The 11,803-nt window shown below is 54.1% G+C and overlaps 3 protein-coding genes across 7 annotated transcripts in view; 1 reads left to right on the forward strand and 2 right to left on the reverse strand.

The window, feature by feature from the left end:
* The window catches only part of SRRM5 (serine/arginine repetitive matrix 5), a 28,139-nt gene extending 22,251 nt beyond the window's left edge, over positions 1–5,888 (reverse strand). The window contains exons 1-2 of the mRNA XM_011963117.1: positions 5,762–5,888; positions 5,321–5,420 (exon numbers count right to left, since the gene is read on the reverse strand). The gene's annotated coding sequence lies outside the window, so the exon portion shown is untranslated. The remainder of the gene's footprint in view (positions 1–5,320; positions 5,421–5,761) is intronic.
* Positions 2,512–6,115, reverse strand: ZNF576 (zinc finger protein 576). Of its 5 annotated transcripts, none has more exons than XM_011963112.1 (3): positions 5,920–6,115; positions 5,321–5,420; positions 2,512–3,683 (listed from the first exon to the last, which is right to left on the reverse strand). In XM_011963112.1, exons 2-3 carry the CDS (start codon positions 5,403–5,405, stop codon positions 3,256–3,258), a joined length of 513 nt encoding a protein of 170 aa, XP_011818502.1. In that variant the 5' UTR covers positions 5,406–5,420; positions 5,920–6,115; the 3' UTR covers positions 2,512–3,255. The 5 variants fall into 5 exon arrangements, with proteins under 5 accessions (XP_011818502.1, XP_011818505.1, XP_011818501.1 ...); XM_011963115.1 differs by having other exon boundaries at positions 5,867–5,930; XM_011963111.1 differs by lacking the exon at positions 5,920–6,115 and adding an exon at positions 5,762–5,919.
* Positions 6,116–6,368: 253 nt separating this feature from the next.
* IRGQ (immunity-related GTPase family, Q) lies at positions 6,369–10,540 on the forward strand. Its single transcript, XM_011963123.1, has 3 exons — positions 6,369–6,525; positions 7,165–7,696; positions 9,130–10,540. Exons 2-3 carry the CDS (start codon positions 7,167–7,169, stop codon positions 10,469–10,471), a joined length of 1,872 nt encoding a protein of 623 aa, XP_011818513.1. The 5' UTR covers positions 6,369–6,525; positions 7,165–7,166; the 3' UTR covers positions 10,472–10,540.
* Positions 10,541–11,803: the final 1,263 nt, after the last annotated feature.

Raw genomic sequence — 11,803 nt, forward strand, 5'->3', positions numbered from 1 at the left:
AAGAAAAAAAAATGAAGGCCAGGTGCAGTGGCTCACACCTATAATCCCAGCACTTTGGGAGGCCCAGGCGGGCGGATCACTGGAGGCCAGGAGTCTGAGATCAGCCTGAGCAACACAGTGAAACCCTGTCTCTACTAAAAATACAAAAATTAGCCAGTTATAGTGGTGCACACCTGTAATCCCAGCTACTCGGGAGGCTGGGGCTGGAAAATTGCCTGAACCCAGGAGGCGGAGGCTTCAGTGAGCTGAGATCACGCCACTGCACTCCAGCCTGGGAGACAGAGCAAGACTCAAAAGAATTTAAAAGAGTGCACAGTTTTTTACTGACATGATGGCAGTGGTGCAGGTCGGGCCGCAGAAGTCATGTTGACCCATTTTAAGTTTGAGATCTCCATTTGTTTATTCAAATGGTTATATCCTATGTCTGGGGTTTGGGCTGCAGATAAAAATGTGGAAGTCATCAGTGATGCTATTTAGAGAATCTGTGACGTCTGGAGAGAACAGGAAGCCCAGAGTGTACTTGGGCAGGCTGCTATCTTGGGAGAGCATGTGGGATTAGATCCTTAGGTTTGGGTTTAGGGGAGCCACTGTGGGGGTAGTGTGAAAATATCCGGGTTGGAAACTTCTGAGCGTTCACCAGGAGCCAGAGGAAATATTTGGCTCTTCATGAAGTTGGTATCTTGAAAAAAACTGATGGTCTACTAACTCCAACCAGTCTCCCTATAAGTCACCCCAGCAAAGAGATCCAGGGTAGCCCTGTCCCAAAACACACACACACACCCTACCTACCTACCTACCTACCTGGTAAAGGTGGTGGTTCCCAGGATCGAAATTTCTGCTTCCAGACTCAGAGTAGGTTGAATGTCTTATTAGACCAGGGGTTGGCAAACTTCTCCTGTAAAGGGCTAGATTTTTAAGTTTTGGAGGCCATAAGATCTCTGATGCAACTATGCAGATCTGCTGTTCTAGGCAAAAGCAGCCATCAACAATATGTAAGTGAATGAGTATAAAACTGTATTCAAAAAAAATTTTATTTGCAAAACCAGGCAGCAGGCTAGAGTTGGCCAGTTTGCAGACCCCTGTCTTAAGCTGTAAATTCTGTTGCACGTGACAGAAACACAGAATAATTATGGCTTAAATTGGAAGTTTCTTTCTTTCTTAGATAGCAATATGGAAGTGGGCTGGTATGGTGGCTGTGCTCCCTGAAATTGACCAGAGACCCAGGCTCCTGCTGTCTTGTTGCTCTGCCATCCTATGTGTCGTTCTTGTCCTTATGGTCTGAGATGGCTGGATACTGTCCGTATTACAGTTAGGAAGGTTGAAAAAAGGTATGTCCCTTTCTTTTCTTTTTTTTTAAAAAAGAGTCTTGCTCTGTCACCCAGGCTGAAGTGCAGTGGCATGATCTTGGCTCACTGCAGCCTGTCTCCCAAGTTCAAGCAATTCTCCTGCCTCAGCCTCCCAAGTAGCTGGGGTTACAGGTGTATGCCACCACACCTGACTAATTTTTGTATTTTTAGTAGAGATGGGGTTTCACCATGTTGGCCAGGCTAGTCTGAAACTCCTTACCTCAGGTGATCCACCAGCCTCAGCCTCACAGAGTGCTGGGATTACAGGTGTGAGCCACTGTGCCCAGCAGTCCCGTTCTCTTTTTTTTTTTTTTTGAGACAGAGTCTTGCTCTGTCGCCCAGGCTGGATGCAGTGGCCAGATCTCAGCTCACTGCAAGCTCTGTCTCCCGGGTTTATGCCATCCTGGCTTCAGCCTCCCGAGTAGCCAGGACTACAGGCGCCTGCCACCTCGCCCGGCTAGTTTTTTTGTATTTTTTAGTAGAGATGGGGTTTCACCATGTTAGCCAGGATGGTCTTGATCTCCTGACCTCGTGATCCGCCCATCTCGGCCTCCCAAAGTGCTGGAATTACAGGCTTGAGCCACCGCGCCCGGCCCCGGCAGTCCCTTTCTTAAGCTTGAGTGTTCTACCCAGGAATTTAGCCAGAATCAATCACATGGCTACATCTAGCTGCAAAGGAATCTGGGAAATGTAGTCTTTTCAGCTACCATGTGCCTAGCTAAAAACTGAGAGAGAGTGATCAGTCTACCACATCCACCTCACCTGGGCTTTAAAAACATCCCTCAACATAAACAGAGTCTATAAGTATTATATGCAGGGCATTGACCATTGTCTGCAAGTGCAGGGCAGGTAACTAAGGGGGTAAAACTGGCCTGGTGGGACTCATCTCCAGTTGAGGATGACACCCACTGTTCCCCTCCAGCCTGTTGTAGCTCCTGCCCTGCCCCTGCTGACAATGTCACCCTAGGCTGGGCCTTTCAAGAGAGCTGAAAATAGGATCTTAATGGGAAATCTCCCAGTGTTGGCCAAATAAAACCCGAAACAGAAGGTATCTCTGTTTGATTCCAAACCAGTTTCCCCACAAAGCAAGGCCAACTCTGGCCTGAGTTCCCCCACCTGCCCACACCCTTATGTTCTCTGGAAATTCCCACTCAAAAGCCAGAGCTCCCTGTTTAGACGTTTTAATATGGATGTTTTCTGTTTTTAGATACTATTCCTGTTAGCTTATTCATACCATTTCACCTACACATATGAAAAAATATTTCATGACCAGAATGATATACAAAATTATTTAAACGAGACATAAATTATCGGGGGACTAGTGCCATCTAGTGCCATGGCCCCTCTGAGTGAGGCTGGCAGGGGGTGGGAAAGAGACGCAAGGACTCCAATTGACACCCCCACTCAATTGGGGTCCAGCTCCCAACTGTACTGCCCCATCCCCAAAAGCCCAAGTTGCTCCACATCTGGAACTCATCCGGTGGCATTATAGGCCAGCAACACCTCACCTTCCCTGCCCCCATTCAGGCAAAGGTCCAGGGCAATTTGCTCCCATCGCCCATGGCATCCATCTGGGAAGAATGAAGGGTGATGACACAGTCTGCAGCTAGGTGTTTAACTGGGAATAAAAGAGACACAAACCATTTCTCTCCCGCACTCCATTCCCATTTTTTTTTTTAACGAAAGATCTCATTATTGTCTGATTTCACTGTCTCACGAAGGTCCTGGGTCCTCCAAAGACTGAAGCTCTAAATGAGAATCTTCTGGGTCCTCTTTATTAGGAACCCTCTGCCTTCCCAGGGGAGGGAAGCAAATCCCTCAGGGCCCCCGGAATTCCTGCACCCCGTATCATGGGTGAGTCGTACTGGCCACAGAGCCACCTGTCACCACGGAGACGCTTAAGCTGCACTCAGAGCTCCCCTCGGGCATGCCGAATGTAGTGTTGATGCAGCCCTGCTTCCTGAGCAAAGTCCTGACCGCACTCTGTACAGGCGAAGGTGCCAGGAGGGGCACGGGCCTCATGCATCTGGCGGTGCCGCCTCAGAGAAGCAGCCTGCCCAAAGGTCTTGCCACAGTCAGGACAAGGGAAGGTGGGCTGGGCAGCAGTGGTTGCAACCAGTGGAGTGGGCTTGGCGGCTGGACCGTGGCTGCGCTGGTGGGTGATTAAGGCTTTGGAGGAGGGGAAGGAGCGGGCGCAGGTGAAGCAGATGAAAAGGACCCCCTGCAGCTTCTGGGCCACGAAGTCCGCTGGGTGCTCCCGCTTCATGTGACGCTCCTGGAACTTGGAATCTGCGAAGGTGATGAGGCAGCGGGTGCACTTCGGGGCCCCCAGGTGGCCTGAGGGATGTGCGGAGAGGTCAGGGGAGGCCAGCAGGAGTCTCCAGGACCTCTCCTGAACCCCAGAATCATACCAACAATTAACACTGAGTGTGCTATGTGCTAGGTTCTTTGCTAATGCTGGACAACCAAACAGGAGAACTTTCTTGGACCTATTTTACGGATGAGCAAACAGATTCAAAGAGGTTAGGCAAGTTGCCCATAGTCATGAGGCTAGGAAAGGAAATGGTGGAGCCGGGGTTGGAACCCAGAGAGTCAGCCTGCCCAACAGAGGGGTACGGTGATTACAGCACAGCCTTTGGAGCCAGACTGCCTGGGATTGAATCTCAGCTCCACCACTTCCTAGGCAATTACACCAGTTTCCTTATCTGGAAAATGGGCTAATAACAGTATCTACTCCATAGGACTGTTGGAAGGAATAAATGAATTGCTGTACAGTCATTTGCAATTATGACTAATGATAACAGAGAAATCCAGCCCAACATCCAGGATCTGGCCTGGTACTCACAGCTAGACTTTGGTGTTCTGTTGAACATAAATTTTCACAGAATATCAAGGACAGACAAGGTCATGCTGTGACTAGAATGAATCAAGACAAGACTACATCATCATAATGTCTGAGCACAGACAAAATATGAATGCTGTCCAAGCAGAAAAATGACCAAACATCCTCCTATCCTGGCTAATGTGAATGTCTGCTGCTGCTTTATCAGTCAGAGCTTGAGCCTTGCCTTCTTCCTTCCTCCTTCTGGATAAGATTTGTTACGATAGCCAATCACAGAATTGCCCCTGCTTCCTGGTAGCATCCAATCCACAGCAAAACAATTTTGCTCGCACATTCCCCAGAATCACCACCCACAAGCCTAAATCCTATGTCGTTTTTACCACTCTTAGTGAGACACCCCACAGTTCCCCCGTGGTGTGTGTTCTTCATTGCAGTGAGAAATGAACCCAACGTGTTCAACTGCACGTGTGTTTCTGGTAGTCTCAGGCTCAAGGGCATTGAGACTACAGCTCTTGTTACAAATACCTCTCTCTGCCTCAGTTCCCAGTTTAAAGGGCCTATTATTAGAAGGACTGAATGAGATAATGAATGTTAAAATCATTCATAATATGAGAATAAATACACCTAGCTCATAATAAAACAGCAGGAGGTGTTGGTATTACATGGCAAACTGGCTACCGTCATTAACCCCTAGCTTTCCCCTTTGCTGCAGTTAATCCCATAACCACCCGGTGAGGTGGGTAGTGCCACCCTCTTTTGACAGTCAGGGAAACCAAGGCCCAAGTTGCACTGAAAGTCTAGGGCAGAGTTGGGACCTAAATCTTGGGGCTCTTCTCCCAATAGAACCATTCCCAGCCACATCTCGAACCCAAGCCTCTCTTGGAAGCCACCCTATCCCTCTGAATGCATAAGCATTGCAATCCTGCTTATGTGGCCAGAGGAGGGTGAGTACTCTGGCCACATAAGCCGGTGTGAGGAGATGCACTTCCTGCTAGGGCAGCTCAGGGACCATGACAGCCCCTTCTCAACAGGCAAAACTCTGGCGCCTTGGACAGTGAAGTGCCACAGAGATCTTCTTAGCATCAGCTCCTGCACCCCACCCTCCTCTAGCCAGCCAGCCATGTGTACTCACAGATGTTGCCTCCTGGGCTCTGGGGACTTCTCTCCTTGGGTGAATCCTGCTGCTTCATGTTCTCTTCAGGGTTCGGGTCCTCCATGGTGCTGGGACCCTTCTAGTCAGAGAGGAGCGTGCATGAGTGAAGCTGTTCATCTGTTACCACTCTTAGAGGGCACCCTAAGTCTATGACCTTTGACATCGCCAGAGGCTCTCCTTGCCTGCCTTTGACCCCTACGACATACTATCTCCTTGAACTCTAATTGATGGAGTTCTTGCTAAGAGAAGCTTCAGACCTCCCAAAAAGACTTCCTGGGTTTGGGACTCAGAGTCTTTTCACTGGTGTGACCTATGACCTGCTACATCAAACTAACTCCCTGAACTCAGCGTGGGAGTCTTGATCTTTGACACCAGCGTCATCCCAGTCTCAAGTGTCTTGAGGCAGGTAGTGATACCCACCCTTTATCCCAGTTCTTCCCGGGAAACATCCTCTGACATCCTGTGATTTTTGTTCCGCCCAGAGCCCCCGCCTCCCACGCGCACTAGCAGCTGCTATCCCGCTACCCTCAAGCGCTGCCTACAGGTTCCTGCTCCCAGGCCTCAGTTTTCCTCAGTACAGCAGAGGGCTGCCTTTCGCTGCGCCTGTCAGTCGCTCGCTACAGCGCCGCCACCCCGAGAGACGTGGGATAGGGCCCACTCAGTCTCAGGGCCCCTGTGGTTTCCGCGCCCTTTTGCCAGATGAGCCTCTCGGAGCCGAGATCCCGGATTTGCCATCCGGCAGTGGTATAGTCGCACCAGTCCGGGCCTCAAAATAACGGGAGGGGTCCTTCTCTGCACTATGGTGCGTTATGATGACGTTCAGCCTCCCGCGGCGTAGGTACCGAAGCTTTTTGCGCATGTCTGGGTAGGCGCTCGTGGCGCGCAGGCGCGTTGACTCCTTCATTGTTCGAGGCCCCGAGGCCGCCGAAGAGGGGCGTGAGCACTTCGGCCGTTCTGCGCAGGCGCTGCGAAGGGCTGAGTCTCTGCGGTCTCGCTTCCAAGAACACACCCCCTTGGAAGAGGGAGTGACGTCAGGTTAAAGCTACTGGGACGCATCCCGGCATCTCTAAATCACCGCGCCCTGGCCTCTTCGGCCTCCGTCCGCTGCGGCCCAGGGGTCGGGCTTCTCAGCTGCTGACCCACCGCCACCGACTGCGCTCTCCCGTGGGTCGGCTTTTTGCTCGGTTGGTGATGTGGAAGGGGGAAGGGGAAGGTTAAAAATAACAATGTGTCCGAGGGAGGAGGGACTGGAAGCCAGATTTCTGAGGTTTTATTTTTATTTATTTATTTTTGAGAGAGTGTCTTGCTCTGTCGCCTGGGCTGGAGCGCGATGGTGTGATCACTGCCCACTGCAGCCTCCAACTCCTGGGCTCAAGCGATCCTCCCGCCGCGGCCTTCCGAGTAGCTGGGGCTACCGGCGCACGCCATCATGGCCCGGCTAAATTTTATTTTTTGTAGAGACGGAGACTCTACCAGAGTCCCACATGTTGACCAGGCTGGTTTCGAATTCCTGGGCTCAAGCGATCCTCCCGCCTCGGCCTCCAAGCACTGGGATTTAAGGCATGAGCCACCGCGCCTGATTTCAGAGTTTTTGAAGCAGAAAGGGAAACGTTTCCATCTAGAAAGAGGGCGGACAGACAGGACGCCTGGAATCCCTGGGGAATAGGGTCTGTGCTCTGGAATTTTTAGGTCCTGGAGAGTGACACTCAAGAACCGAAGGGGACCGGGGGGAGGACTGAGGCCTGGGTTCCGAGTGGGGCGGCTAGGAAAGGAAAAGGCTAGGTGCTCCCTGACCCAGGTCTTCTCCACCCGTTGCTTTCCAGCCATGCCTCCGCCGCAGGGTGACGTGACCGCCTTGTTCCTGGGGCCTCCTGGCTTGGGGAAGTCCGCGCTGATCGCATCGCTGTGCGACAAGGATGTGGAGACGCTCGAGGCCCCCGAGGGACGGCCGGACTCCGGGGTCCCCAGCCTAAGAGCTGCGGGCCCAGGCCTTTTTCTGGGCGAGCTGAGCTGCCCACCCGCGGCGCCGGGGCCCTGGGCGGCGGAAGCCAACGTGCTGGTACTGGTGCTGCCCGGACCCGAGGGGAACGGGGAACCCTTGGCTGCAGCCCTGGGAGAGGCAGCGCGGGCCGCTCTGGCCCGAGGGACCCCGCTGCTGGCTGTGCGGAACCTCCGTCCTGGGGATTCACAGACTGTAGCCCAGGCCCGTGATCAGACAGCAGCTCTGCTGAACAGCGCAGGGTTGGGAGCTGCGGATCTGTTTGTGCTACCGGCGAACTGCGGCAGCAGCGATGGCTGCGAGGAGCTAGAGCGCCTCCGGGCGGCGCTGCAGAACCAGGCAGAAGCGCTGCGGAGGTGAGTGCTTTCTGGCTTGGTCCCTTAGTTGAGACCCTACACACCTAGGTCCTATTTGAGGTCCATGAGATCCCTCCCCCAGTGAGTTTGGGGCAAGGCTTAGCTCTGTTATTATTATTTTTTTTTCCCGGAGGGTCAGGGTCTCGTTACGTTGACTAGGTTGAATTTGAACTCCTGGCCTTAAGCAGTACTCCCGCCTGAGCTTCCCAAAGTGCTAGGATTACAGGCGTGAACCCCCACACCCGGCCTTTTTTTTTTTGAGACAGAGTCTCACTCTGTCGCCCAGGCTGGAGCGCAGTGCCACGATCCTAGCTCACTGAGGGCCTCCACCTCCTGGACTCAAATGATTCTCCTGCCTCAGCCTCCAGAGTAGCTAATAGGACAGGCTGCAAAACAGGATCTCACTGTTTCCCCAGGCTGGTCTTAAATTCCTGGCCTCAAGCCATGCCCCCACCCAGGCTTCCCAAAGCCCTGGGATTAAAAGGGAAAATCTTAACACTTTATCTGCTGGGGCCCTGAGGCTCCTTTTTCTAGGCCCTGCCCCAAGCAAGGTGATCCGCCTTCCTTGGCCTCCCAAAGTGCTGGGATTATAGGCGTGAGACATTCTGCCCAACCTCCTGGAAGATTTTACCTGAAAACTCTAATCCTGGAGCCCTCCCCATCATCAGTTTGGTTTTCAAGTGACCTAAAGCCATACCAGCAATGAGCTTTATTATCTTGGGGCATCCTCATCCACCTCCTTTCTCCAGCTCCCTCTCGTTTCTATGCCCACTTGCTGGCTACCTCCTGAATTTGCTCTACCACCTGCCAGCCTCCTCATTTTACAGACTTTAAAATGAGGCTCAGAGAGGGACAGTCCCTTGTCCTAGTACACTATCATCTTTTTTCCTTCACCTGGCGGGGAGTCACCTTAGCCACTCCCCCTTGGTAAGAACTAGTAGATGAAATTTCTCCCCTCACTGACCCTCCTTAGGCCCAGCCTCTGAAAAGAGTGCCTTGGCGACCTTGTCTGTCTCAAATAGTGCTGGACTTGTGTTTAGGCCACAATACAGTTGCGATTCTTTGTTCTAGGCCCCACCCTCTGTGAACTTTGTCCCACCCAGCACAGCCGACCCTTGGAAAAGCCCCGCCCCCAAACACTGTATTCCATGGAAGTCTTATCCCAATCCCCATTTTAGGCTAGGGTGGGAAACCTGACCTTAAGTCCACCTGTCCGATAATCAAGACTCCATTATTGCTTGAAGCCCCGCCCATATCATCATGGCCCCTCCCCATCTGGTTTCTATTTGCCGTGCCATCAGTCTGGCCCTTCCCTTTCCTATCCCTGCCCCATTCTGGGATCATTGGGAAAGCTCCGCCCTTGTCATTCATAGCCCAGTCCATGTTACCCAGCCCCTCTTTGCCTTTGACCCTGACCCTTCTTGTCCCTACAGGCTGCTGCCCCCGGCCCAGGATGGCTTCGAGGTGCTGGGTGCAGCAGAGCTGGAGGCTGTGCGTGAGGCCTTTGAGACCGGCGGCCTGGAGGCTGCGCTGTCGTGGGTGCGCTCAGGCCTGGAGCGCCTGGGCAGTGCACGGCTAGACCTGGCCGTGGCCGGCAAGGCTGACGTGGGCCTTGTGGTGGACATGCTGCTTGGATTGGATCCTGGCGACCCAGGTGCTGCGCCTGCTTCGGTGCCCACGGGGCCCACTCCCTTCCCGGCCCCAGAGCGCCCGAATGTGGTGCTCTGGACTGTACCTCTGGGCCCCACGGGCACTGCCACCACCGCGGCCGCAGCCTCTCACCCAACGCACTACGACGCCCTCATCCTTGTCACCCCTGGGGCCCCCACTGAGAAAGACTGGGCCCAGGTCCAGGCCTTGGTGCTACCAGATGCGCCTCTTGTCTGCGTGCGCACAGACGGTGAGGGCGAGGATCCGGAGTGTCTGGGAGAAGGCAAGATGGAGAAACCCAACGGCGAGAGCTTAAAGAACGCAGGCGGAGGGGGATTGGAGAATGCACTCAGTAAGGGAAGGGAGAAATGTAGCGATGGATCGCAGAAAGCAGGCAGCGGGGAAGGTCCTGGGAAAGCTGGCAGCGAGGGTTTGCAGCAGGTTGTCGGTATGAAGAAATCAGCTGATGGCGACTCAGAGCCGGCCGCCGTGTTAAGCCCGGAAGACGAGACGTGGGAGGTGTTGGAGGAGGCACCGCCGCCAGTGTTCCCCCTACGGCCTGGTGGACTCCCAGGGCTATGCGAATGGCTGCGGCGAGCGCTCCCCCCAGCCCAGGCAGGGGCGCTGCTGCTGGCATTGCCACCAGCATCTCCCAGCGCTGCCCGAACCAAGGCTGCGGCGTTGCGGGCCGGGGCGTGGAGGCCAGCTCTGCTGGCTAGTCTGGCAGCGGCGGCGGCACCACTCCCAGGGCTGGGCTGGGCATGCGACGTGGCACTTCTGCGGGGTCAGCTGGCGGAGTGGCGACGGGGCCTGGGACTGGAACCCGCGGCACTGGCTCGACGTGAGCGTGCCCTGGGCCTGGCTCCTGGGGAGCTGGCAGCGCGCGCTCATTTCCCAGGCCCGGTGACGCGCGCCGAGGTCGAAGCAAGGCTGGGCGCCTGGGCAGGCGAGGGCACTGCTGGGGGTGCAGCACTGGGTGCTCTCTCCTTCCTGTGGCCTGCGGGTGGCGCAGCGGCGACAGGTGGCCTGGGCTACCGAGCGGCTCACGGCGTACTGCTGCAGGCTCTGGATGAGATGCGGGCTGATGCTGAGGCTCTGCTGGCACCCCCTGAGCCTGCCCAGTGAGAGGTGGGAGGGGGCTTGAGGGTCCAGACTCTGGCAGGGGATGCCTGGGCTTAATCCTGGGTGCTTGAAAGGGATGTGGACTCTGATTTCTAGCTGGGATGTGTGACTTCTCATCACCTGGATTCAAAGAGTCTGGGGGACAGGAATCCTAATTTCTTTTTCTTTTCTTTTCTTTCTTTCTTTCTTTCTTTTTTTTGAAATGGAGTCTCTTGTTGCCCAGGCTGGAGTGCAATGGCGTGATCTCGGCTCACTGCAACCTCCGCCTCCCGGGTTCAAGCGATTCTCCTGCCTCAGCGTCCCGAGTAGCTGGAATGACAGGTGCCTGCCACCAAGCCTGGCTAATTTTTGTTATTTTTAGTAGCCTGTTGGCCAGGCTGCCCTTGAATTCCTGACCTCAGGTGATCCACCCGCCCGGGCCTCCCAAACTGCTAGGATTACAGGCATGAGCCACCGTGCCCTGCCAGGAATCCTGATTTCTTTGGGAACCATGGTGCATGACATCCAGACCCTTCTGTCCTGAAGGGAGTTGGTGGCCCAGAGTCTAGCAGGGACTATGTCTTTGTCTCCTAGGGAGTAGAAACTGGAGTTACTGGAAGTCCTGTTTCCTAATTGGTGGGGAGGTGTCCATGACTGGTACCTAAACTCCAGTATAGGGGAGGGAGACCTGAGCACCCCAGGGAGCTGGAACTCGGGCTTCAGAGCCTTAGAGGGAAACAGGGTCTACATTTCTCTGGGGGAAAAAGCCTGCACACAGGTCCCCAAGGAGCAGTGGGCTTTGAGTCTTGATGGGGTGGCGGAGGCTCTGGGGTCTCAGACTCCAGGTTTCTAAGATGGCTGTGGACCTTGGTTCCTAATTCTTGGGTAAGGGGAGGTCTGCATCTGGAGGATGGATCAGGGGGCTTGTGGGAGAAAGCTGGAGACTTCTTGATCTCTCCTGGGGAGTGGATGGGTTTCTATAATTGCCCTCCAAAAGTATGTAGGGAGGGTGGTCCCACAAAAATGAGGTGAGGTGGGTAAGAGGTCTGGGCATGGTGGGCTCTAGAAGTAGCCAGGGACCAGGAATGAGGCCTTCTGGGTGTGGAAGGGCAGGAAAGAATACCTCAGAGACAGCTCCTCCAAACCTTGTATTGGGATCCCGGCAACTGCCTCTGTGAGCGTGACTGGGAAGGGATATGACTGCCTTCATCTTCTAGGTGCTGAGCAATTCAGATGATCTCTGGGGAGTCTGTTTCTCTGTCTCTTTTCTTTAGGAAAAGAGTCTTTCTTTTTTTGGCCTTGGTTTCTCCTGTCATTTAACTGTAACCTTTTCTGGCCTTGGTGTTTTGTGCAACT

This window comes from Colobus angolensis, unplaced genomic scaffold, assembly GCF_000951035.1.
Source record: "Colobus angolensis palliatus isolate OR3802 unplaced genomic scaffold, Cang.pa_1.0 Scaffold60, whole genome shotgun sequence".
Classification (NCBI taxonomy): Eukaryota; Metazoa; Chordata; class Mammalia; order Primates; family Cercopithecidae; genus Colobus; species Colobus angolensis.

Bases quoted from the DNA above. Each gene is read 5' to 3' on its own strand.
- ZNF576 (XM_011963112.1), bottom strand. From the start codon at position 5,405: ATGGAGGACCCGAACCCTGAAGAGAACATGAAGCAGCAGGATTCACCC. The intron at 3,684-5,320 runs GTGAGTACACAT...CACATCCCTCAG, and splicing joins GAGCCCAGGAGGCAACATCT to GCCACCTGGGGGCCCCGAAG.
- IRGQ (XM_011963123.1), top strand. From the start codon at position 7,167: ATGCCTCCGCCGCAGGGTGACGTGACCGCCTTGTTCCTGGGGCCTCCT. The intron at 7,697-9,129 runs GTGAGTGCTTTC...TTGTCCCTACAG, and splicing joins CAGGCAGAAGCGCTGCGGAG to GCTGCTGCCCCCGGCCCAGG.